Here is a 26,367-nt window from a genome sequence, read left to right as displayed (position 1 = left end):
ATTTTTGGTATGTGGCTCTCTTTGACGCTGTTCGGACCACCAGAGAAATAGATTATGATGCAGGAGATGAGATTCCTGCTTTAATTAATTGAATTATAAGAGCATTCAGATTTGGGGTGGCGTATTCTTTTTTTTTTTTTAGACTAACCTGTACGGTTGTTTCCTGTTTGGTCGTCGCAGCCTTCAGCTCTTCCTTCAGTCTCAAGATCTCCGTCTCTCTCTCTGACAGAGCAGCTTGAAGTTCTGTCACACTGACGCCGCCACCGTCAACGCTCTGGAAGAGGAAGTGTTCAATCTGTGACACTTTCTCTCCACCCTCTTTTTTGATTTTATGCTTTTCACCAAAAATGTTATCCAGAGTTTTGAACCATTACTGCAATACAAGAAGACACTAAAACACCATCATTCTAACTTTACAAGCAGTAGTGAGGATTCTCAAAGGGTTAGGGTTAGTAAGTTTGAATGCTGGTGTAGCTGGTCCACCTTAAAGGTCAGTCCACCTTAAAAGGTCAGTGAGCCTGGTCAGGATAGGCTAACTTGTTGTCGCTAACTTCGGGGCTAACCTTTACTTTTCCAGCAGTTGAGGAAGCAACAGACGAGACTTTTGTTGGTCTTGAGAAGCTGCAGCATTGATTAACTGACACACTGGATCCTGTACTGTAGATTAACTGACTGATTGATAACTTATTGCTAAGCTTTTCCTCTGCTCCGCTCACTTTTCTGCCGCTTGCTCAACTACGCACATTACACGCTGCCCTATTCCTTAAATGACCAGTGTGTGATATTTAGTGGGATCTACTTGCAAAAATATCAGCAGAAATTGAATATAATATTAATAAGTATGTTTTAATTAGTGTATAATCCCATGAAAATAAGAACCGTTGTGTTTTCGTTAGCTTAGAATGAGCCCTTTATGCACGGCCATGTTTCTACAGTAGCCCAGAATGGACAAACCAAACCCTGGCTCTAGAGAGGGCCTTTCGTGTTTTTTGCAAGTTTCACGGCCACCGTAGTTCTTCTACATTCCTTGAAGGGGCCAGTGTGTGATATTTAGTGGGATCTACTGGCCTTGAAGGGGCGGGTGAGGAAAAGGAGTATTCAGTTGGTTACAATCTGCAACCTCACGGCTAAATCCTAAACACTGGTCCTTTAAGGTTTTCTTTTTTTTTTTTTAAGTTTCAGTAAAGTGATGGTTGAGAGATTTTTTTCACCTCCTTTCTCTACACCACATCAGGGTTCTGCTCTCCAAATAATCCTACCTGAAGGGTAAATCAACACTGTGTGAAATGAGGGCAGCAAACTGTTGATGTTTTGTTCTCTACAGGTTCAAACTTGCAGTCGTGTTTCCCCCTCCGGCTAAACCTAAATCAATAACATCACAGCAGGTGTTTTGCCTTGACTGATGATGGGAAACAACTGCTTTGACATGACTGATTGAGTGGGTACGGAGGTGAAACGTACATTTCAATCACAAGAGAGCAGACAGAGCAGATTTTTTTTTTAGCTTTTGATACTCAGAGTTGAATAGTCCATTAAAGCCTAAAGACACCTCCTATGGATTATCTTCATCTTATATTACAACACCTCCTTAATCTTCCTCCTCAACCTCAGATCAATCTGTTATAACTGAACGATGAGTCTAGTTGATGGAAAAGGCATCCAGTACGAGTCTCATCATCTTTATGTTATACCGACCTCTTGTTTGTCTTTCTCCGCCTGGCTGGAGAGAAGTTTCTGGAGCTGGACCTCCAGAGCTGCAACCAGAGTGTCTCTCTCCTTCCTCCAATGCTCCATGGTCTGCTCCTTCTCTGCTAGCTGGGACGTCAGGGACTCCTGACAAAGAGGGAAATGTACTTTCAAAACACTGTATGGTGGAAATTACTGGTGGTGCACTGTATGTGTGTGAATAAGAAAAAGAGACAAAGTGAAACTGTTAAACAGGAATATCAGTGCACCAATGTAGCAAATATGTTGGCTAAATTAAAAATATGTTTGCTAATTTTAGCTGTATTTTGGCTCAGCTGTTGGCACGTTCATGTTTCGCAACCACTTCTTACCAGCTGGCTCTGCTGCCGAGTGTAGCGTTCTCTGTCTTCTGCAAACTTCCTCATCTCATGGTTCCTCTTGTCCTCTGCTTCTTTAGCTTGGCCAATCAGGAACAGCTTCTCCTCCAGCCACTTTTTACGTTCGGTCTGGTGTTTCTCTGTACACAGCTGCACACAAGTTGATTTTTAAAGAGGAAAATTGTTTGAGCTGGAACACCTGATAAAACTAATCTGCAGTTGTCTGTAACAAAATCATAAGAAAGGCTATTAAATCTGACAACAGATTTCAGTCTAACTAGTTTTTATTCAAGGGCAAGAACACATCCAAGTGATCAGGGGGGAGTTGTTCATGAATTATAATTCCTTGTTTAAAAAAAAAAAAAACAAAAACTGGTCTAAACACTGACATTTTTCAGGGCTTTTTGTTTGGGGATCTGCCTTAAATACTGCAAGGGAGGAATGCAAAAGAAGGATGTACAGTTGCTTGCACCAGTTTTGTAGCTGCGAATCTTCAAAAACAGTTAGTAAATGTATTAAATTATCGCAATATTCCTGTTGCAATGTCATCTTTTTAATGTTTCCTCCGCTCAAACTTCATTAGAGAAGACACATTTCTGGTCCTACCATCTAAGACAACTTTTGTAAATAAATCCCCTTCGTTTACCTTTAAGCTTTCCTGAGCCTGAGCAGCTTCGCGTTTGGCCGCTTTGAGGTCATCTGATGGGTTGTCTGTTTGACAGAGCGGATTGTTTCCACGGTCTTGCTGCAGAAACACTCCTCTCAGCTTCTCAACCTCTGAAATAATCAAAACCAAAAGAACAAGACACTAGTTTCAACAAGATTAATATTTACATTCCAAGAAGAATTTTTAGTGTAATTTTCTCTTCGTTAATCAAGTCTTCAAGTTTTTTTTCTTTCTTTTTGTTTTTATAAATATAAATCTAATGTCTTTGCCCAAGTGACCAACTACATCGATTTATATAAAAACGTTGTAACTGACTAATTACCTAAATGAAAACTGGTGCTTTGGGAGGTTTTGCTTTTAAAAGAATTTCTCAAAATAATCAATTTTCCAAATTAGAGAAGACTAGTGCAGCTCCCGTTCATAACTCAATACCTGGAGAGAACAACTGCCCGTCCCCTAAACGCCTCTCATGAAGACTATCAGTAGACGCTACAATTTACAGATGCTCCCTAAACGCCTCACACGCAGAATACCTAGAGAGAACAATCCCCATCCCCTAAGCTTTTATTCTCTTGTTTTATCTGTCTTATTCCCTTTTAGCTTCTTTTTATTTCCAAATTTAACACTTTTTAATTGTTTTGATGTCTTTTTACTTGTGTTGCTTTTATATTCTGTTTTGATGCCTTTTATACTCTATATAAAGCACTTTGAATTGCCTCGCTGTTGAAATGCGCTACACAAATAAACTTGCCTAAACGCCTCTCATGCAGACTATCAGTAGACGCTACAATTTACTGATGCTCCCTAAACGCCACACACGCAGATATTATCTGTGTGGCAAGCTTGTGAGCTCACTTCCTGCCAAGCGTGTGTTTCTTTTTCCTTCCTGTTTCTTTTTTTTCTTTTGTAGTAATAATCAGAATGCAATAAGGACCAAACAAAGCTTCGTTTGGTGTTTTATCGTATCTCCTCTCATGTGCACATCTTCTTCTGATGTTCCGTACTTTACACTCTACATCCTGTGTGTTTGTTTCCTGTAACGCTGGTTGACTTACTGATCTGACTTTAGCTTCCAAATGTCTTGTAGCGGTGAGAGAATACAGGTTTATTCTAGTCTCATTTATCAATTTAATGTCATGAACATTTTTATTTCTCTGCAGTTTACAAGAATAAGAGGATTAGTCTAAACTCTCTGCAGGCCAGACCGCTTTTTTAAATGCAAAACAATGAAATCTACATGCTTTCACAGCGTCCATGTTTGCTTATCTTCTCTCTTTGATTTGTATTCAGCTCCTGTGTGTTTCTTACCACCGGTGAGCTCCTGGATGAGGTTTAGTTTCTCCTCCAGGACCTGCTCCATCTCGTCCTGCGTCTCCTCCTGTTCCGTCAGAGCCAAACGCATTCCCTCCATGATGCTCTCCTTCGCCTCCAGATCTGCAAATCAACAGAAACACACACACACACACACACAGGTACATATTTACAAGCAGAACACCACCCTGGCTCTCATACTAATACATTTAATTAATCAGGTATTTATCTTTTCGCTGCAGACAGGTCAGAGATCAGCTGCAGGGCAGGTTCAGTGTTTTACTGGAAGGCTTTCATTAGAAAACACTTGAGGGTTGAGAGTTTCATTTTTGGGTTTTTCCCATCATGCAGCAACCCTGAATGACCTCTACTGACAACACAAAAGTCTTAAATGAAATTTCAGCTGATAAAGAAATGTTTTTATGTCTCATATTTACTCTGCTTTATGACCTGCTGCTCTATTTGTAGCCAGGCGTCGATAGTTTATCATTTATCAAACCAAAATACCAAACATTCACTGATTTCAGCTTCTCAAATGTGAGGATTTGCTGCTTTTATGTTTTATATCATTGTACATTTACAAGATCTGGGAATTTATGATGGTATAATGGGAAAATAATATTGATTAATGAATATAATTATTAGGCACAGTCCTACAGAAGAGTGATGTGATCAGGCCGATTTTAAGAGCAGAACTTTTCTCTAGTGAAGCATACAGGCTTATTTTTACCTTTACAGGCTTTCTGGTAGAGCTGCAGCGTCTGATCAGACTTGGTGTCGGATGATTGTTCCTGGAGGGAGGAAAGGAGGAGAGCAGTCAGAGGGAGGTGCGTGCTGAACAGGATGCTGTTCTTCCAGAGCAAACTGAGCCGAAGCCTTCAGAACTTTATTTATTTTTGTAAAAACTCTGCAGTGAAAGAGAAAGATCATCTCACCACTTTGAGTTGCTGGATGGTTCTGTCTCTGTTGGCCAGGTCGGACTGAAGCTGCTTCTTCGTTTTTTCTGCATCAGTCAACTTTTGCCTCAAAGCTTTCTCCTCTTCTCTCATGGCTGAGATCTTTAGGGGGGAAAAGAAAAACACAATCTACTGTAAATAAAAGGTTTTCACAACATTACAGATAAAAGGAATTCAAGCTGTGTGCTGTTAGTGTCTAATACGTTTCCAGTACTGCAGCTGTTCTGTATTTCCCTTCATTTAATTTCTCCAACTTGCAAATAAACTACACTTTCAGCTAAATATAGAGAACTGCTCCTTCTCTGGACTATAAAAGATCTCCAAACAAGCATGAAAATGTAAAAAATCTAAAGCAGAGTGCAATCTGAGGACAGTTTAATCCCTCTAAGTTTTTTTTTTAAATAATCTACTATGTGAGCACATTTTACACCTCAGATCTATTTTTGCCAGAGAAACTGGCCTGAAACTTACTGGTGAATGTATTTAATTGCTTATATTTACTAGCAATCGACTTAAAATGAATATTTAATGATGCATTTCATTTCTAACTGGCTTTGCTTTAATTCGGACACAGAAGAGACAGACAGAAAGGATCTGATACCACATCTAACTGGGATACGTGTATTCTATATTTCCATTATCTATAATCTGTCAATTAATTTCTTGATTACTCTATTAGTTATTTGGGCCTGAAAAAGGTGAAACATGTCAATCACTGTTTTCTAAAGTCCAAGGTGACGTCCTCAAATGTCTTGTTTTGTCCACAAACCAAATATACTCAGTTTACTGTCACAGAAGACTAAACAAACCAGAAAATATTCACATTTGAGAAGCAGGAATCAAAGAATTTGGACATTTTATTCTTAAAAAAATGATTATATAATTAGAGTATCGTTTAAATACGTTGCCCCAGATTAAATTCCACTCAGTGATGATGTTGTAAAATGAACAGAGCAACACTGGAGCAGAGACTTCTGACACAACTTCACCTACTTTAAAAAGGTGGGTGAAGAAGGAAAAAAGTCTAAAAAGGTCAAAACTTGTGCAAAACTTAAAGAACTTTATTGTTAGAACAAAATGTTTCTTCTTGCAGCCCTCTTCAGTGTCATGGAAAGTTCTACTTTGGCACTAAAAATAAAGTATTTCAGTTTTATATTGTGGAGAAAATTGTGTGTGAAAACTCATCTAACATCAATAAAACTACAGAATATTGTGCGACTGGCTTGTTTTCATATATATCCGCTCTGATGAATGGCAGCGTGTTGTGGCTGAAAGGCCAAAAACATACAGAAGCTGCATTATAAATGTGACCACCTGAGCGTTAACATTGTTTCAGAAACCATACTGCGATTTGAAGAAGATGAATAGATATTACTGCTGCATACAGACAGCTGTTTACTCTATGATGAGGTGCGTGTACCTCTTTCTGGACCTGCTGGATCTGCTTCTTGTAGTCGGCTAGTTTCTCTCGGAGGTCTGAGGTGTCGTCTTCTTTCCTCTGAAGGTCGAGGCCGAGGCTCTTGACTTTCTCCGAGTCCTGCTTGGCATTTACCTTTAGTCTGGGACAAAATAACAATGAACTGCTACCGGTGTTTTAAAAAGACAGGATAGTACATCACAGTACAAACAACATCACTGCTCCTCAGACTCTTTAATACAGCGGGAGGATGGATGGATTAATACAACCTTCCCCCGGAAACCGGGGCGCTCACGGAGAGATGAAAGGGAAGAAAAGATGTATTTCACAATGACAGAATAATATAGTCGAATATAGAACAAGACAAGATAATTCAGAGTCTGCACTGTTTGTTTTGATCATCTCAGAGAGGAGACGATAACAAACAACTCCAGTATAACAGAACAACATATTCCAATTTAGACAGACTGCTTTCTGACAGTTAAATTAAAGGGGCACATAATAATAATAATAACTTTATTATATATATTATATATTTATTCAGTGTTGATCTAAGCAACAATGTTATTTAAGGCCTTTTTTCATCTTTTATGGCCATTTTGCAACTATACTATACTTTATAGAAATGGTTTTGATGTCAAATAGAATTCAATTATTGGGAATCCTATAATTACAATAAGTAGTAGTAAGTTCAGTTTTTCAAGTGTGTCTTAAACCAGCAGTCAGGTGTCCATATGAACAGTGAAAGAGGTTTTCCTCGCTGTAATCATTCCTCCTGTTCATACTGAATATTAAAAGATCCTTCAAATGTGCTTTTAATGCATTTAAAAGTCTCTGTGAAGCTTCTCTTCAGCTTCAGCAGTCTGAGTTACTCATATCAAGTGGATATCTGACACATTTACAGTCTTTTTAGCATCAAATTCCCTCTTTGTGTTTCCTCGGACAGTGTTTCCCTGTTGAGCTGCAGGTGGAAGTTTAGTAACAAAAAGAGGAACTTTGGCACTAAAAAGACTGTAACGTTGAAAGATATCTACTTGATTTGACTCATTTGGACACTGAAGCTTCATATTAGCTTCAGATAAACTTTAAATACATTTTTTACACAGAAGGAGGACTGTGGATTTTGTCCTCCATCACTTCCATTGTAAGGTCATTATGAAGGGATCTTCTAATGGTCAGTATGAACAGGAGGAATGATTACAGCAAGAAAAACAGGCTTCACTGTTGTTTTAAGACAGACTTGAAATAGCATGCAAGCAGCAAAATAGCATGCAGAAGAAGCAAGACTTCTTTTTGGCTGTTGTGTTAAAACAGACTTATTTTGTTGACGAGTGTTTGTTATACAGAAAAAAGGAAATGAACGGTTACCTGCTGATCTCTTCGGCTCTCTTCTCCAGCTCTTCATCCTTCTGAGCGATGGCCTCGTGCGCCACGGCCAGCAACTCCCTGCGTCTTTCCGCCTCCCTGCGCCGGGCCTCCTGTACCGCCTGGCTCTCCTCCTCCTCCCGCCGCTCCTGCGCCTCCTTCAGGCTCTTCTGCAGGGATGTTACCTGCGCCTCCTTTTCCAGCAGCTTCTTCTGCAGCTCCGCTTCTCTCTCCGCTGACGCTTTCTTAGACTCTGCCAGCTCATTTTCTTTTTCTTTTAGTGTTTTCTCCGTCTCTGAAGAGGCTTCACTGTCATCACCAGGACTTGGTTTCTTTTCTTCCATGTTGGCGACTTTTTCCCTCAAGGTTGCGACTTCAGTCTGGAGGTCAGAGTTCAACCTCTTGAGATCCTCTTCGGCGGCAGAGCTAGAGGCACCGTTTGATCTTCTGCACTTAGCTTCCTCTAGTCTGGTCTTCAGCAGCTCTGCAGTCTGCTCCTGCTCACTGAGCTGCTGCTTCAGATCGTTGAGAAGTTGGTCAGATGTTGCTTTTTCTTCACTCAGTTTGTCTTTTAACTCCTCCAGCTGCTTTCGTGACATCACTTCTTGTTCTTGCAGCTTCTCGTTGAGCTCCTCCACCTGCTTCTCAGAGGCCTGTGTTTGTTCTTCGAGCTTTGCTCTCAGCTGTTTCACTTCTTCTTTGGAGGCGTGTTCCTCACACTCGAGCCGCGACGTCTCTTCTTGCTCTTGAAGCTTCTTTCTCAGCTCCTCGAGTTGTTGTTTGGAAGCTGCTTCCTGGTGGTTCAGCTTCTCGGTGAGCTGTTCCAGTCGCTGGTCTGACATCAGCTGTTTGTTAGCGAGCTGTTCTTTTGCTTGTGCTAGCTCATCCTGCAGCTCCACTATCTGTTTCTGCTTGCTGTCGTTTTTGTCCTTTTCCTCGGCCAGATTCTTCTTAAGGTCAGACACTTCCTCTCTCAGCTGTTCATCGACACCAGCAGACGATGCCGCTGTGGTCCCCAGCTCCTCTTTCAGGCCCTGAACCTCCTGAGTCAGGGTGTGGATCTGGGAAGTCTTCTCCTGGATCTCTTTGCCGTGTTCATCCAGTTGTGTTTGGGCAGCTTGTAGTTGGACTAAGGCTTGTTCAGCTCTCTCCGTCTCGCTGGTCACCTGTAGTGATTTCCACAAATATCATTTCTTTTAGTCTTGCAGCAGTAAGTCGATTTAATGAAACATAAGTGACCATTATTCTGGTATATTTTCTTTATTTGAATAATGTGGACTGGTAAAGCTGTTCATTTGGGCTCCTGACTATTGATTTAAGACAGACTTGAAAAATTGTGAACCCGTCCTTTAACACAAAACTCAAAAGACCATGTAAGGCACTGAAAAAAAGAGCTAAAATATAAACTTTCTCCTATAACATTGTCATCTCAGCACTAAAATGTGATTCCTCACTAGAAGAAACATGCCCTCTCAAGCTTTAGCAATATTCATTGTTAGTTTAGTTAGTTTCAGGGTGTCGGGTTTACCTGGCGCTCTGTGGCGTTCAACCTGTCAGTCAGCTCTCTGACTTCCTGCCGAAGCGCGTCACCCTCCTGTTGCATTTTCTCTCTCTCCTCAACCAGCTTGGTGATCTCCTTCCTCTCCATCGCCAGGACAGACTGAGCCTCTTCTTTGCCCATCTTCTCTTCACCGAGAGCAGCGAGTACTCCTTCTCTGCTTTGCTTCTCTTCTGCAAGAGCTGTGACCGCGTCCTCTTTGGCTCTCCTCTCAGCTTCGAGAGCCGCCACAACTTCCTCTCTGCCTTTCCTCTCTTCTTCGAGGGACGCCATCACTTCCTCTTTGCTTTGCTTCAGATCTCTGAGGGTGATGAGGGTCTCCTCTCTTGCTTTTCTCTCCTCCTCTAAGGATGCAACTGCCTCCTCTTTCCCCATGGTTTGGTACTCCAACGCAGCCAGGGCGTCTTCTCTGGCTTTCTTCTCCCTCTCAAGGGCAGCTGACAACTCCTGGATACAAGTATTGATGAGTTGCTGTTTCAGTGTTTAAACAACAACAACTGTCATAGAAAGTCTAGATTGAAGGAGCCGATATATACATTACTGTTGCCCATTTCCTAAAGTATATCAGTGTTAGGATGTCATACCTTCCAGGTATGATGTGAATTTGGTAAATGTATTTTATTCGCTGTGTACTGCAGCTTTGTTGGACTGCAAAATAAATATGAGGAACAGTTTAAACTCTGTCAACAATAGCAGGTTGTTCAAACTTTAAGACAGTTGACAGGAAATGCAGCTGAGTGTCGTCGTCTCTTAGATTTTACGCATCCATTCATATTTTGGAAATTCATAAATTTTTCCTGATGAAACTGATCGACTGATTTCTGGAGTGCAAGAACTTTATACTGAGTGTTATCTGCTGGGTGTTAACAGTTACATTATTTTTTTAAAGACAGAGAAATTCAGATCATAATAACAGCTATACTGGACTCTTACTGGCCACAAATAAAACTGCTGATGAAGGCGGGAGCACTGCTCTGTGTTCACGGTGTCGTCTATAAACAACGCTAATCACTGTAATGGAATTGGTTGGCGATATCGATACCATCAGATGTTTCACTGCGGTATATATAGAAATGGTATCTCTATTCTGAATGTAATTAAAATATAGAACATTGCCCACCCTGAGAACTGCAGTCATGTCCTAGTAAAATCAAAACATTCATATTGGGTTAATAATAGTCTAAATTATACTCTCTCTCAATAAAAAGCCCTACAACGAACATCAGGCTAATATTAAGTAGGGCAGCAACAGTCCAGATGTTAGAAAGATGAGCTCATGAACAGGTCATTGAGTTATTTACTCTCCTGGATGTACAGAGTGTCACTGAGATGTGAGTAAACAAAGTGAAATGGAAAGACATTAACCTCTAACTGATCCTGTGGACCTGCTTACTGGTCGACATTAGATGCCTGTAGATGAATCAATAGAGTTTTATAACAATAATAAGAGGAACTGGTGGAAATTAATACTTAATTCTCCAGATAAAACAAACCTCAACACCAAATGTTGCAAGAGGAGATAACGATAATTAAACTCAACACGCCCCTCAGTGATAAACTCATGACATCACTTCTCCTCCTTCAAAGTATTGAGCAGCTCCTCCAGGTTATGTGCTGCTTACCTGCAGCCGTTCTCCCTCACGTGAACTCCCGAGTTCAGCCACTTGTTTCTCCAGCTGGGCCACCTCTGATGTTTTCTCCTGGAGCTGAGAGAGAAGACTCCTTTTCTCCTCATCCTCTACTCCGCTGGATTTACCTACGAAATAGCCCAGATTTAAGAGATACAACAGGATGTGGACACTAGGCAAAAAGGACACGTTCTAAATTTCTCAAGTCAGTCTTAAAACAACAGTCAGGAGCCCAGATGATCAGTGAAACCTGTTTCTCTTGCTGTAATCATTCCTCCTGTTCATACTGACCATTAGAAGATCCCTTCATAATGCACAATCCACAGTCCTCCTTCTGTGCAAACATGTATTAAATAAATAAATAAATACACAATATCTAAAAAGAAAAAAGAAGAAGAAACCCACAAAACGAAAAAAAATATGGGCACCTGACTGTTGTTTTACGACAGACTTGAAAAATTGTGACCCTGTCCTTTAAAAGTCCCTGATGGTACATCTGCAAAGATACAACACTGTGTTCTTACCTGCGGATTTGTGAGCCAGTTGCTCTTGAACTTTCCGCCGGTGCTCATTCAGTTCCGAAACCTCCGGCTCCTCTACGGCGTCGCATCCGTCTCCCTGAGGTCCTGCTCGGCCTGAACCCGGACAGCTACGAGCAGCCTCGGGGACCTTCTTCATGCCGGCCAAGTCAGACGAGTAGGAGTCCAGAGAGTTGCCCTTGCACGAGGAAGAAAACATCAGAGAAATTAGTCTGGGAGATTAGCGAGCACATCCCCGCATTCAGAACATCCGAGTCTGTTGCCCCGGAGCTCTGAGACCACATCTGTCAAGAGCATCTTGAAACATGATACTTAACCCATACCTGCTTCAGTAGCGACATACAAATCTCTACTTGGGTAATTAATAGAGAATATAGATATCAAACAACTGTCAGTCCCTTTGCTCTCACGGCAAATAAAGCCGTTCCAACAGGCATCATTATTATTTCAATGGAAAGCTGCAGGCGGGAGAAGGTCAGAACCAGGTCACACTCAGTAATTAAGGAAACTCTGATACTGAGAAAAAGGATGCGTTTGTTTGAACTATGAGTGTAACAGAAGAACCAGAATGTTGTTTGAAATATACAACATGCAGTAAGATTCCTGTCAAAGCCTCAGCATAGTCTCATCAATGAATATTTAACATTTAGGACCGAATAAACGTATTTCTCAAAATGTCAAACTATTCCTTTAACATATAACGACACAATAAGTAACTGGGTAGACTGGGGGTTTAATACATTTAGTGTGATCCCAGTAAAAGAGGCTGTATTACCACGGCTTGTGCGTCCGGACTGGATCCATCGGTGACCATTTTGTCAATAAGGTTCTTGAAGATCTCCAGCCTCCTTTCAGCTTGTTCCTCCAGGATCTCTCTCTCCCTCGCCAGGCGGTCACTAAACCAAACACACACAGACACACACACACACACACAGACACACAGACACACAGACACACAGACACACACACACACACACACACACACACACACACACACACACACACACAGCTTGTTTGACTATAATATTTACATCATATTTACATCAATCTAACACCAGCAAATATTCTTTTCACAGCAAGACAACTCTCTAAAAGCTCCGTCTGGGAGATGTTTTGTTTTGAAGACATGTAAGAAAAAAAAAGTCGAAGATCAATCACAAATGGATGATATCTGTTGTTCCTTAAAGTCCATTTCTTTCTTTTCAAAGTCTAAAAGTTATTATATATAATTAACTACGGCCTGTGAGAGTATCATTCTTACACTGACTCACACAGTCTGAAAGGGTAAAAATATTTCATTACATTATTTAAGTGGCAAAAAATGGTGCTGATGAAAACAAATTTATATCAGATTGACTTTAATGACACCCGAATAAAAACAAGCTCCCACAACAAGAACCCAACAGCTAATCTTAGGCCCCAGGCAGCGAACTGTAGTGAAAACCACATGCAGGCTTTGATATAGTTTCCTGGATACGTGTATAAAAAAAAAAGGAAAAAAAACACATCAAAAGTCTCACTTGTAGTCATTCTGCATTTCAGAGAAGAGCTCGGAGAACTCTCTGCTGATTTCGTCTCTGACTCGCACCTCCATGAGGAGGCTCTCCGCTCGCTCCTTCTTCAGCTGGACCTGCAGCTGTTTCAGCAGCGTGGTCTGCTTCTGCAGAACGTGAACACACGATCGAACCATAAATAAATAAAAGGCCTCCAAATTTATACATTTACACCTTTCTTACTTCCAGACTTCCTGTCTGATGAAAGTAAGTCAGAAAGACTGAAATAAACTTAGGTAAAAACAGAGTTTTCTCCAGAAAGTTGTTTATTTTTCCACTTGAGCATTTTTAATTTCCACTAATGTCCTTACACGTATTTTTATTATTGATCATTTCTGTTTTCCATTTTCTATTCTGACATTACAATAAGATGATCTTATTGATATGTTGATCAATTAATGGCAACTTGTTTGTTAAAAACACTTAAAGGAACCGACCTGGTGCGTCTTTTTACTGATGAGAATTTTATCATCATTTTCATCGCCGTCTTCTTCACCACCGCTTTGATCCATAGTGTCTTCCATCACGCTCTTTCCTTCCTCATACTCATCATCCTCATCCTCCTGGACAAAAAAAAAAAAAAAAAGTATATTTGTCATGTAAAAGTATCAAAAATATCAACTTTGTAATAAAAAGTTGTATAACAGATATTTAGTAGATATAAAATCTGCACTGTTAACTTTACTCTCTCGGTCGTGTGTGGTGATAATAAAATATATATAAATTATCTGATACACATAAATCCTCACATTTTTCTACGAGGGTCATAAAGTTCTTATCACAGCAGAGTTTCTCTTGCGTCAGATCAGGACTCAAAGATAAGACTCTCCTGCTCTGTTCTGCAGAATAATTACAGACGTTCCCACTGAAAAAACTAATGTGAATTATTACCACAGTGGGAGCTAATGAGGAACATATTGCATCTGGCTAATTACTGCTGCCTGTCATTCCTTCTCACAAAAAAAAAAAAAAAAAAAAAAAATCAACCCAAGGCAAAAAAACAGGGAGTGGATGGAAAGACGATGTGCTTATTGAAGCAGTTTTTCATTAGACTCATTCATCCAACCTCCTCAAAAAGATATATCGCTGCATCTTATTGAATTTTTACACCCTTAGTTTCAATATTTAAATGATTTTTCAATTAAACTTTAAGAGATAACCTCATAAAGCGATCCCACCTGTACATCCTCCAGGCTACTCTCCCAGCCAATCAGGGAGCTCCTCCTGCTGCCGCGAAGAGTCTTCGTCTCACCGCCGTTGATGAAGGAGACCTCGCTGGCAGACCTCTGGGCTATGATGGGAAGGGTCCTGGTGGGCAGAACCACGACCTGGAAACAGATAAGAGAAGCAAGAAAATTACTAATATATCCATTAACACAGCTTCCTCCTAAAAGATGTCAGCATATTGACGAATTTTAGCTAGTTCCTGAATCTGATGTGTATGTGACAGTTTGGTTATTCACATAATGTGTGTGTGTGTGTCGGCATGATCTGCAGCTTTATTATAAAAAAAAGAGGAAACACATGCTGATATAAGATAAGCACCTTCTGTGCCACAGCAGAGAATTTGAGGACGTTGAGAGTCTCGTCGTACATGGAGGCACACTGGTTGACGTTGACGATCATACAGGCTTTACCTCGACCACAGAAGAAGCCCTGCAGGTAGTGGGTCAGCTTGCTTTCCCTGAAGGGGACGTGCTGAAGCAGCCTGAGGAAGGAGCAGACATACAAACGGCTTAGCTTACTTTATGATATATGTGCTGTGGAAGTTATTTTAAAAAGATTAAAGGTGCATTATTAATCCATTTTTGGCCACTAGGGGGAGGAAGGACAGCAAAAACAAGATGACAAACAGAAAGTCACCACATGTCACTAACATATAAAGTTGTTCTGGAGTTAGCAAAAAGCTTTTAGCTCTGGTTTGGTCTCCACCAACTCCTGAGAAAAAATATCTGGCTCTTTAGCTGCTAGATGGTCCACTTTCTTCACCAGCTAGTCCCTAAATGTTGTCTGTCTGGTGTTTCCAGCTGGGAAGGTTGTGTACAGTGGGTTTATTAATGTTTTTTGCTGAAAACAGCAGTAAGACAACCATAAAGTAAACCAAAACTAGCGCTAAAAAAAAGGCTGAAAAGGTTCTAAAGAGTTGCTGAGTCTGATGTAAACTGAGCAACTCTTTCATGTTGTCCTTTGATTCATCGTTCTCTATACTTCTATCGATCGTGAAGACAAGTTATGATCTCACTTGGCCTGCTGATTGTGTCGTAGCGCGTTGATGCATTTCCCCAGGATGAGCAGCGAGGTGTTGATGTTTCCCGCTTCTTTTAGACGTTCTCCTTTATTCTGCGTCTTGGCGCATCGCTCGGAGCCGGCCAGGTCACACAGACACAGCCTGGAGACAAACACCACATTTTATCCACATACAGAATAAAAAAAACTCTAAAACATGCTGTAACGTTCACTTTCACAACCATACTGTCCAGACAAACTCACAACCACGTTCTATTTCCTGTGTAACATCTGCCTCTTGCATGTTACATTTAATACATTAGTTGTGCTTTAAATGGTCACTATGTCTAATAGCAACATTTTTTAATATAGAATATAATTTTGTCATTAATTTATCTTTATTTAATAGTTGTAAGGTGTACATATTTGTGTTATTTTCATTATTTTATGCTGTTATCTTATATTTAATACTTGGCTACATAGTATCCACGGTAACGATGCAGCTATAAAGCCCATCACCATGGAAACAAGTCAGACCGGGCTTGTATCCCCCAGTATAACTGACCTGAGACTTTATTACTAATTATAATTATATTGACATTCAGAGTGATTATCTATGTGAACTGATTCATCTGTATCAATAATCTGTAATATAGTGAGTTTTTGATCCTGGTCAAGGTTTCTCCATCGGCCCTGTAACTTGTTATTTAACGGTTATTAAGCTTCATCACAGAAATCATTTATTAGTGTTGTAAGTTTCCTTTGATTTTATTTATATTAAATAGTTTTATTCAGACCGGGCTTGTATCCCCCAGATCCCAAAGTGCTTGTAAGCAATAAACAGACATCATTGAATCGGAGCGTCTGGGTGTCTTCGCTGTTAGTCCACCATCATCATCATCATCCCAACACAGCGTAGAGACTGTAGGCTGTCACTATTATCAGCAATATAAAAGAAACTTAACAGGAGGTCTTATTATAAACTGTGAGGCTAATATAGTCCCCCGTTACACGAGCATATTTCAAGTTTCATTCAAATCAGATTTTCACCTACTCGCTGACTGTGTGGACTCTCGGAGTTCCCACATCTTCAATCCTCAAAATGCGAATGGAGAAAACACTGTGACTGCAGAGAGAGAGAGAGAAGGAGGAAAACGGAAGATACATGTTAAGATTGTGTGAGTGGAAAAAACCAGATGTGTTTAACGACGACAACCACTGTTTACAATATGTTTCGCACTATTCTTTCAGGCGTTACTCACATGTTAGGCTACTTGTGAGTAATGTGTGCAACCAGGAGTAAATGAAACCTTTGTTCCCACACAAAATGCCCCGCGGCATGTTTAAGCAAGTGCCAGAAAATAAAATAAAAGGGGGAGGACAGATTATGTCGTTAGGGAGGGTAGAAGAGGCTTGAAAAAGGGGCCAAAAAGAGAAAGACTATAATACGTTAAACAATTCAAATACAAAGTAAAATTAGTCAAAACGGCATATTAGTCTGATTATCGGAGCACAAAAGGTTGACAGTTTTACTCCATACCAGAGCCTGACAGATACTGGATTTTTGGAGCCTGTGCTGATGCCAATATTAGGGAGAAAAAAAAGTTTTGATATCAATATATCGGCTGATAATCTCATATATACATGAACACACATTTTTTTTGCAGTGATTCCTCAAATGTGGTTATCAAACACTTGTGACAAACAGTAAACTTTAATGTTGTATAAATGTATAAAACAGTAAACTTCACTGGGAATTTAATAACTATAAATAACTATACATAATATATGTATATATTTAACTTGAATTAAGAAAAAGGATCAAACGTAGCCTCTATAACTTTAACATATACATGATAACATTATAACTCTGATAGGACGATATCGGCTGACCGGTCGGTGCTCTGGGGATTTATACTTATTTAATGTTTACTGTCAATGTTAAGTTGCTGTTTGAAACTGTAAAGGTCGCTGTCGTCCTCACCTCCTGCTGGACAGCTGGTTGAGTCTGGTGGAGGAAAAGCTCTGGTTGTTCTTGCCAAACTTCATCACCTTGTAAGCTTCTTCAGCACAGTTCACCTGAACCCAACGCAGATCTGAGTACAAATGAGACATAAACAGGATGTTCAAGTAAACTGACTGAATAAAGCACTCTTTATTTTATATGTTGTTGTTGTTTTTTGCCATCATGTTTGGCGTGTTCTTCTTCTGCTGTTACAGAAGGTAAACTTAAGTCATGACTGCTCATTGGTCAACGCTGCACAGGAAATGTCTCAAATGAATTGCTTTTCAGAAAATGTAGAAGGTTCATTAGGATAAAAAAAAGCAGGTTTAGCGACGTGCATCTATAAATAAAATCCTTGGAGAAATTACAATAATGTTAAACCACCTTCGCTCCCCCAGCAGGAAACATTCAGACTTTCAGAACAAAAAAAAAAAAAAACACTTCAGGATGGAAACAAAAGGCTAAACTTTAACTTTTTGTCACAGATAGAACAGAAATGTAACTTTTAACCATAAATGAATCATGTATAAGAAATAAATTACTTCAGTATAACTCTTGATGAGTCATGATTCTACTGCATTGAAGGCTGCAAAGTTGCACAACTAAACTCTTCACTTCTGCACATGTACAGTATTTATTTTCACTACTTGTATTGTAATATTTATAATGCACACAGCTGATCAATAAATTCTCACATTGAACATACGCTGAAATATAAAAACAGAAACAGTTTGATTTCAAAACATTTACAAAAATGTGACCCACATGACAATTTATGCAAAAGGCCAAATACATTGTGTGTGTACGTATCCATCCACCTTTGTTCATGCACATTTTAAATTTGCTTATTAAAAAAAAAAAGAAATTCTGCATCCCAGCTTCTGTAATTGGCCGAGGTATCGATAAAAAGAAAAAGAAGTAAAAGTTGATAGAAATAGATTCATTGCAGTACCTATAATATTTTGCCACTATTCAAATATTTTCTTAAAACTAAAATAAATCCAGCTCAAGTCTTCTCTCACGTGTCCACAAACCTTTGACGAATGTGTTGCCTTTGACGTCCTGTGACAGGCGGAGAGGAGTCCGCCTCAGGGCTCGGCTGGGCACCACCTCCAGGAGGTCGTGAACGTTCTCATTGTAGATTTCACAGAAAGAAACCCAAACAGAGAATTTAGTGTCTGTTTCTACCTCCAGGCTAATTCCTTCTTCTTCTGCTGCTGCTGCTGCTACAGTCGTCCCGAGCACAGAGGAGCCTGCAGCAGAGACAAAAACATCCAAAGTCATCGCCCTGTAGTAGCACTCGCTGTAGTAGAAGCAGTAACAGTAGAAACTTTATTCTTCAAATACCCTTCATGCCATGACATTAAATAGTATATTCAGAATTATGTTATCTAATTGGGTTCTTTGTAAGATTTGCAGCTGCATTAATAACTAATAACCAGAACAGATAAAAAGATAAATCAATATCTTGCCTTCAAGGATCGTCTTATTGGTCGAGTTCAACAGGCTGGCATTGCTCCTCTCACTCTATAATGCAAAGAAAAAACATTAAAAATACATCAAAGACACACATATTCTTTAAAAATATATAGTCTACAGTACAGTTGCTGCTCTGCTGTTATTCTAAGAGTCTTAATATGAAAAATAAAATTCTGAAATGTATCAATAAACGCTGATGTTGTTATTTTTTAAGTCTCATTCGTCTGAACTTCTGGTGACAAAACGGTACCTCTTTAAGTTGTCTGAAGAGGTTTCTCTTGAACGCAGCTTCCTCCGCCTGCTGCTCCCTGGTGAGTCTTGTGAACTCTTGGCAGCGGTGAGGTTTGATGCTCATCCCAGTGAAAACCTTTTCATCGATACTGCTGAAGATTACGTCCAGAGACCTGGGCAGGATACCGGCATCAGCATCCGGACCTGGAGTGACAAGAGACATATTTGTTGGACGGTTCTTCTATAACCGTTACATTTTCAGACAGAAATATATATAAACGGTTATTTGTTCCTCAGGCGTGTGTCTATAAACTGGTGCATGTAATCGCACTGATATGAGACTGTTTTTCCTCCTGATAAGGTTTACAGTTGCACAGAACAGTTGCAAAATGTCATATGTGTAGCAGGCTATTGTGATCATTCCTCTGCAAGAATTAAAAAAATAAAAAACTACAAGTATGGATTATTCCTACTAGATGCTTCATGTAAGTAGAGAACACACACAGGGCAGAAACTCAGCTGCGTCTAAGGTGCATGATGCAATATTTACTTTAACCATTCATGATCAACAAATTGAACTCTGCAACACAAAGGTTGCATAACTTGATTATCTGAAAATCTTGCAAGGTGTGGCTGTTTACACTGATCTGTCACCCCCCGGTGAAACAGACCCAAGAATGTGAAACAGACCCAAGAATGTGAAACAGACCCAAGAATGTGAAGGTTTTCCCGGCGTTGGTGATTCCGTAAGTGAAAACCAGAGAGTTTCCTCCTTCCAGAACATCTTTCACCAAATCCTTTACCGTGCCTTCAAACAGCTCTCTCTGTGCTGTGTCGGGACCGTACACCTATTGGAAAAAAAAACAAAGAGTAGAAACTTAAACACTACGACTTATTTCTTAACCTTTTCTGACCAGTCACCTTGTTTTTTGGGACCAAAAATAAATGGAAGGAGACTGAAATGGATCATATACAAGTGACAATAAAACCTGTGCAAGTAGTTCTTCATTAAACTACAGTAAGTTGTAGTTAATACAGTTTGATCTGCCAGGAAACACCGACCCGAGAGAACTGGAAGCGCTGTCCAGTCTGTAGAAGTGGTTTATCGGTGCTGAGCCTGGCTGAGAGGGACAAACTGGGAGGCTTCAGCAGAACTGTGTCAGGAGGCTCGATGGTAACACAGTCCTGTTAAAAACATTAAAAAAAAAAAGAGAGAGAGAGAGACGGTCAAGACAAAAAGTGTAGAATTATTCTGTTTCTGTTAACATGTAATTTAATGAAGTGCAGTTATCAAGAGATTCCAGTTAGTCAGTACTTTGAAACATTATTCAACTCTCTAATCTACTCCCTGTAGATGAAGCAGAGTCATTTTTACTGTGTATTAATATACAGCCACAGTCAAAATTCAACCAAATACTTCTCTGCGTCTCTTGTCTTTACCTGTGACTCGCCATTATCGCTCTCTGCTGAGGTGAAAGGTCGGATGCGGAGGTAGACCTGCAGGTGTTCTCTCTCCTCGGTGCTGGAGTGCTGCACAACACATCAAGGTTAAATCACAACTTTACAACTTTTAAGACTTTTCGTGACCTCAAAAACACGGTAATGACTCAGAAATACGACCATATAGACATGTCTGTCACGCAAACTGATTTCACTGGTTTTATCTAGTTTTCCTATCAAAAGCTTACAACTGGGACACACCGCCAGCGTGAGCCGCGTCATCTAGACATTCAGCATCTCGCCTAGTTTTTCCACACGACGCGAGTGGTTCTCAGTAAAACTAGACAGTGTAGATGATCTGTTGATAGTCATACTGACATCATACCAGCAACATTACACCTGTCACTATAGTTCCAATGTCTATATCTGTAGAACGTCATAAACATTAAAAAATATATATATTTTTACACTTCCTGTATCTGTATCTTTCTAAACTAAATATCAATGAAATTATATTTTATATGATATTAATGATTAAACGTGTGCGAGCCGCAGCTGTTCAGTGATGCACAGCGCTGCTCAGGTAGAGGTAGGCTGTGTATCTCAGGTCTTATAATATATGTAGTTTCCTGGTTGTTGAAACAAGCTAGAGAGGTAAAAACCATCAATGTTTGAACAACTGGCTTCGGTAATATGTTAAAATATATCATGATTCAGTCTCCTTTTTGACAGTTATGTCTTTAAATTATTATTTAATAATTGATGCCACAGCTGCATATATCTGTCTACTAAAGGAAGGAAACTGTCTGTATGTCCTTCACGTATCTCATCAACTGTTCATCCGATCAACTCCACATTTGGCGGGAGCATTGCTGGGGAACAACAGGAGTGCCTTGTCGAATTTAGTGCAATTTGGACACATGATGCGTTTAATATTAATAAACTTTGAATAAACCAGCGATCAGCATGCCGCTCTGCTCTGTGCAGGGGCTCCAGCATGACAGAGAGAGACCAGAGATGAGGCGTGACACGAGTCAGAGGAAAAATGCTCAAAAAAGAGAAAAGTAGACAGCTCTTACTCAGTGTCAAGACAGAAAGCGTAGCGTTTGCAGCACGTGTAGCAGATCAGCAGCAGCAGCAGCATCAAGTGACTACGCAGGAGACTTTCAGCTACATTTTTGATCGCAGGTCACCCATGTTTTGGAAGCACCCAGAGCCCAACTAACAATGTCTGTAGACTGTACACACATAAAATGAAGAGAAAAACTGCCACGGGCAATTCAAAACCAATTTGTCTCATATGCTCCAAGACTGTGGCGCCACTACAGTTTAAGCACAAATCTTTTGAGCAAACACAGCGTGAGCAGCGGTTGAACTGTCGACATTCAACATACCTACTCAAAGCCACACTGAAGGAAGAGAAAATAAGAACCATCTAGGAGCCTAATATGACCCAAAATGATTCATCCACTTTATTTTATTTTTTAATGAATCCCTTATTTTACACTACTTGAGGTGAGAAAAGAACATTCATGTACTATTAGAGTACTTAATATTTCTAACATCTGTGTACAGTAGAATGTTAGTTTCTGTCATATTGTCGGTGTATGAACTCATTCACACCTCACCAGAGAGACACATTTTGAACAGGCGCTGCACTTCAACTCAGCTGTCTGTGAACTTTGGTAAAAGTGAAATGACTTCACAATAAATGATTAAATAAAGCGTTCTCTCTGTTAGATATTCAGTCATTATAGTGGTATCTACTGTATAATTCACCCTGTCATTACTCGGCCTACCTGTGGGTCTGGTAGGGTGCTGCAATCGGACGAGAGCTCTCTCTTCAAATCGTTGACCTCTACTTGTTCCCGTCTGTCAGCTTCGCTGTTCAGGCATGATTCCATCATCCTGCAACATATAAGTAAGGACGGCTTCAAAGTGAGCAAAGGTCAAGTGGACCAACTTTGTCCAAGTGAGGCCTCTCCTCAGGTCTCCGTATCTCCAACCCTGTGATAGAAGATTTTCACCTATCTGATCACAGGGCAGTCATTTCTTACTACGGCTGCTGCAGCCATAAAGTTAACTGTAACATTTTGGTCGCCTAGGAAAAGGTCTGGTAAGTACATTTTGTTTTTAATGGTTTTAAACTTGTTTTCCACAACTGAAAATGATACTCACTGTGGTTTTATGACAGTAATACCAGAGATATCAGGAGAGCATGTATGCAGAAGGGCAGAGCGGAGGTGGAAGGGGGATAAATTGCAGATCTCATTTCAAATTCTGACAAAATCTTATCATCCCAGTCATAATCCCAGGGTAGTTTTTAATGTGTTAAACTCTGTCACCTCCTCCACTTTAAATCCCTGCTTAAAGCTTCTGTATCTAAATGTGAGAATCATCTAAACTTCTTTAGAGACAGTAAGTATTTCACATCAGGGTGCAAAATTAACTTTTTTTTGTCCACCAGCCAAATGACTAGTGAAAGTTCAAATTTTACCAGCCACTCAATAGATTACGGTTGTTTTTTTTGGCTGCTGAGTGAAGCAAATCTACCAGACACTTAAATATTTTACCAGCATTTGGCTGGTGGCTGGTGCTAATTTTTAGTCCACCTGTAAATAGTCTTTCCATCTCCTCTGAGAACACTGCAGGTCACTTTACCAGAACTTCATCATATTATGTCTTCTATAAAGACCTCCACCTGCTCTCTTGACATTATTGCAACTAAACTCTTCAAAGAAGTTATTGGCACCATTGGTCCCATCCCACACTATATAAATAAATGAATAAAAACAAAAACAGAATGGAGATCCTTCAGTCCTCAGTAATTACAGACCAATCTCCAAACTTCACTTTCTCTCTAAAATCCTTTAAAAGTAGTAGTTTTTAAACCAACTGCAGTCCCATCTGGCTCAAAACTTCATTTCTGAAAAATTTCAATCAGGTTTCAGAGCTCTTCACAGTAATGAGTCTGCATTACTGAGAATAACCAATGACCAGGAGGTCATCTAGCTGCTGACTCAGGTAACTGCTCCGTCCTCTACCAGCAGAAGCAGAGTATTCTATTCTCATTCACAGGTTAAATAAATGGGTGGGGGTCTCTGGTTCTGCCTTAAATTGGTAAACTTCTCATTTGTCAACCAGATATTTCAGTGTCTCTATTAGTAATTCATCTTGTTCCTCTGCCCTCACTTCCTGTGATGTCCCCTCAAGGTTCCATACTTGGTCCAGTCCTCTTCTCCATCTATTTGCTTCCACTAGGTCACGTTATTAAAAAACACAACATTTCAAGTCAAGTCAATTTATTTGTAGAGCGCCAAATCACCACAGAAGTAATCTCAGGGCACTTTTCACATAGATACACAGATCTACCTCCCCCTAGAAGACATCAAATCCTGGATGGCTGCAAACTTTCTCCAGCTCAATGAGACCGCAGCATTTGACCAACATTACTTCTCCTCATCTTGGCCCTTTAACTCCATCTTTTAAATCACACGCAAAAAAATCCTGCAGTCATATTCAATTCAGAATTAAAGAAGTTTGACAAACAAATCAATCAGGTAGTAAAATTAAGCTTCGTGTAGTTCCACATCATCTCCAAACTCAGATCAATCCTCCGTACGTCTGACCTGGAGAAAGTCTTCCATGCCTTCATATCCTCCCGCCTTGATTTTTGTAACTCATTATATTTTGGTATCACTCAGTCTTGTTTGTCCCATCTCCAACTGGTTCAAAATACAGCAGCAAGACAAGGTCAAACAAGAGGGGGCGTATTACTCATCTTCTTGCCTCCCTTCATTGGCTGCCTGTTGGCTACAGGACTTATTTTAAAATCCTGAGGCACAGAATTAACACCAGCCAAATGCTGGTCATATACGCAAGCAGCTGGTAGATTTGCTTCACTCACCTGCCAAAAAAACTATTGTATTCTATTGAGTGAGTGGTAAAATTTTAACATTCACTAGCCATTTGGCCGGTGGACAAAAAAGTTAATTTTGCACCCTGATGCCTAACTTAACCAGCTGAGGTATTTCTCCTGAAGTCTCTGTAGGTCTGTGTTGCCACTATGGCCTCTGTGTGAGCATGTGCCTTTACTATTATTATCATTATCATCATTTTTATTGATCGTCATTCTGATTTTGTTTCTTTTTCTTCTCGTCTGATGTGTTTGTTTCCTTCTTTTATGTGTGCTGTAAAGCACTTTGGTTTAACTGTGTTGTGTGTGAAATGTTGTATAAATAAATTTGAGTTGAGTTGGGGTGTCTTCCACCAAAGGCAAAATTAAGAAGGTTAGTGTAGCTATGTTGCAATATGGTTTAGCTCCCTGGACAGGTCCTCAGTCTTTGTAACTTCCTCCAAAAATCTGGCACTATGTGTTGCACTGGGTATCAACAGACTTTTATGGACAGTCAGGTGTCCAAATGAACACTCAAAGTAACTCCTCACACTCCTCATTGTAATCATCCCCCCTGTTCATACTGGATATTAAAAGATCCCAATATCCACAATGTGGCCAAGTCTAGTCAAGTTAATTTTATTTATATAGCCCAGTATGTAAACCCCCTAAAGGGGCTTTACAGTCTGTACAATAGGCCTGATACATCCTCTGTTCCTTGACTCCACATAGTTATTTTGTGCAAAAATGCATTTAAAAGTTGATGTGAAGCTTATATGAGGCTTCAGCAGTCTGAGTCAGTCATATCAAGTAGATGTTGAGCTGCGGTTGAAGTACAGTAATAAAAAGAGGGACTTTGGCACTAAAAGACTGTAACCTTGAAACATATCTCTTCATTTGACATCTCTTCATTTGGACGGCTGAAGCTTCATATTAGCTTTTAAATATATTTTAAGGGGGGCTGGATTTTGGCACTTACAGGTGCATTATGAAAGTGATCTCCTGTTGGTCACAGGAGGAATGATTACAGCAAGAAAAACATGTTTCAGTGTTGATTTGGGCACCTGTCCTGACTAACGTTACTGTTTTAAGACAGACTTGAAAAATTGTGAAAGCAAACACTTAGAAGCCGTTGGGGCTCACCGTGAATTCGGCATTGCTCATTTTACTAACGCTAAAAACTGTTTTACCCGCTAGCTTCTATATATTTTGAATAGTCTGAAGTTATGTTCACTGCACCAAAAGCGGAACGTTTCGTGGTCAAACTACGTAACTTACTAAGTAGCCTTATTAGCTGGTTAGCTTAGCCTGAAAGTTTTACCTGACAAGCAGCCGCACCTATCCACTCATAATTGTTACATAGTTTAACAAATGTCTGTTTACTTGTCTGAAAATAACCCAATGATGACACTCTAACTGCGACAGTACTGAACAAACATACTTACCTGACAGTTATACTTGGGACATTAGCTACGGGAACAGAAGAATACTCTTTTGTGTACTAACTAACGTTAAGCTAAACACAACAACACAGCCGCGGTCTGAGTTTGAAACGGACCAATCGGATTCAAGCAGCTTCTGCGCACGCGTCGTTTCTGTGCTGCATTCATTGGTTCCAATTTATGGTCGGTAAATCCGATGATTCACCATAGTTTCGATGATAATGGTGTGTTTACGGTAACTGATTTAGTTTAGCGTGAGGGTGGAACAGAACTAACATGACGTCAAAAAATTGACACAGTGTAAATTTAAACCAAACCAGCGAGACAAAACAAGAAGTTTGATATGAAATGAAAGTCGACCAAAATATATACGTACATACATACATACATACATACATACATACATAGTATAACTGTCAGATAAGCATTTGTGTTGAAGTATGTAATGTTCCATATGTAATTACGACCTGGAATGCGTTTGTTCAGGATTTATGTTGGGGAAAAATATGGTCTCTTCCTAATAGATATTTACTGGTTAACAAAGTTAAAGAATTTTTTTCTCTTTGTTTTAAGGATGTTTTGTTTGGTTTTA

At 39.9% G+C, this 26,367-nt stretch overlaps 1 protein-coding gene across 2 annotated transcripts; it reads right to left on the bottom strand.

Annotated features, from left to right (window-relative positions):
* Positions 1 to 37: 37 nt before the first annotated feature.
* LOC137197440 (kinesin-like protein KIF20B) lies at positions 38 to 25,887 on the bottom strand. Of its 2 annotated transcripts, XM_067610846.1 has the most exons (27): positions 25,779 to 25,887; positions 22,238 to 22,346; positions 20,439 to 20,528; positions 20,061 to 20,183; positions 19,708 to 19,846; positions 18,998 to 19,202; positions 18,323 to 18,576; positions 17,268 to 17,379; positions 16,338 to 16,409; positions 15,300 to 15,446; positions 14,603 to 14,765; positions 14,236 to 14,385; positions 13,495 to 13,620; positions 13,025 to 13,164; positions 12,280 to 12,400; positions 11,490 to 11,682; positions 10,960 to 11,093; positions 9,308 to 9,784; positions 7,783 to 8,945; positions 6,418 to 6,556; positions 4,977 to 5,099; positions 4,772 to 4,832; positions 4,039 to 4,164; positions 2,710 to 2,840; positions 2,058 to 2,213; positions 1,696 to 1,833; positions 38 to 274 (listed from the first exon to the last, which is right to left on the bottom strand). In XM_067610846.1, the coding sequence occupies exons 2-27, from the start codon at positions 22,343 to 22,345 to the stop codon at positions 53 to 55; spliced, it is 5,013 nt and encodes a 1,670-aa protein (XP_067466947.1). In that variant the 5' UTR covers position 22,346; positions 25,779 to 25,887; the 3' UTR covers positions 38 to 52. The 2 variants fall into 2 exon arrangements, with proteins under 2 accessions (XP_067466947.1, XP_067466946.1); XM_067610845.1 differs by lacking the exons at positions 18,998 to 19,202; positions 19,708 to 19,846; positions 20,061 to 20,183; ... (1 more) ...; positions 22,238 to 22,346; positions 25,779 to 25,887 and having other exon boundaries at positions 12,283 to 12,400; positions 18,323 to 18,450.
* Between the last annotated feature and the right edge of the window lie 480 nt (positions 25,888 to 26,367).

This window comes from Thunnus thynnus, chromosome 14 (assembly GCF_963924715.1).
Source record: "Thunnus thynnus chromosome 14, fThuThy2.1, whole genome shotgun sequence".
Classification (NCBI taxonomy): domain Eukaryota; kingdom Metazoa; phylum Chordata; class Actinopteri; order Scombriformes; family Scombridae; genus Thunnus; species Thunnus thynnus.
Note: the sequence above shows the minus strand (reverse complement) of the source record. Positions and strands in the feature narration are given on the sequence as shown.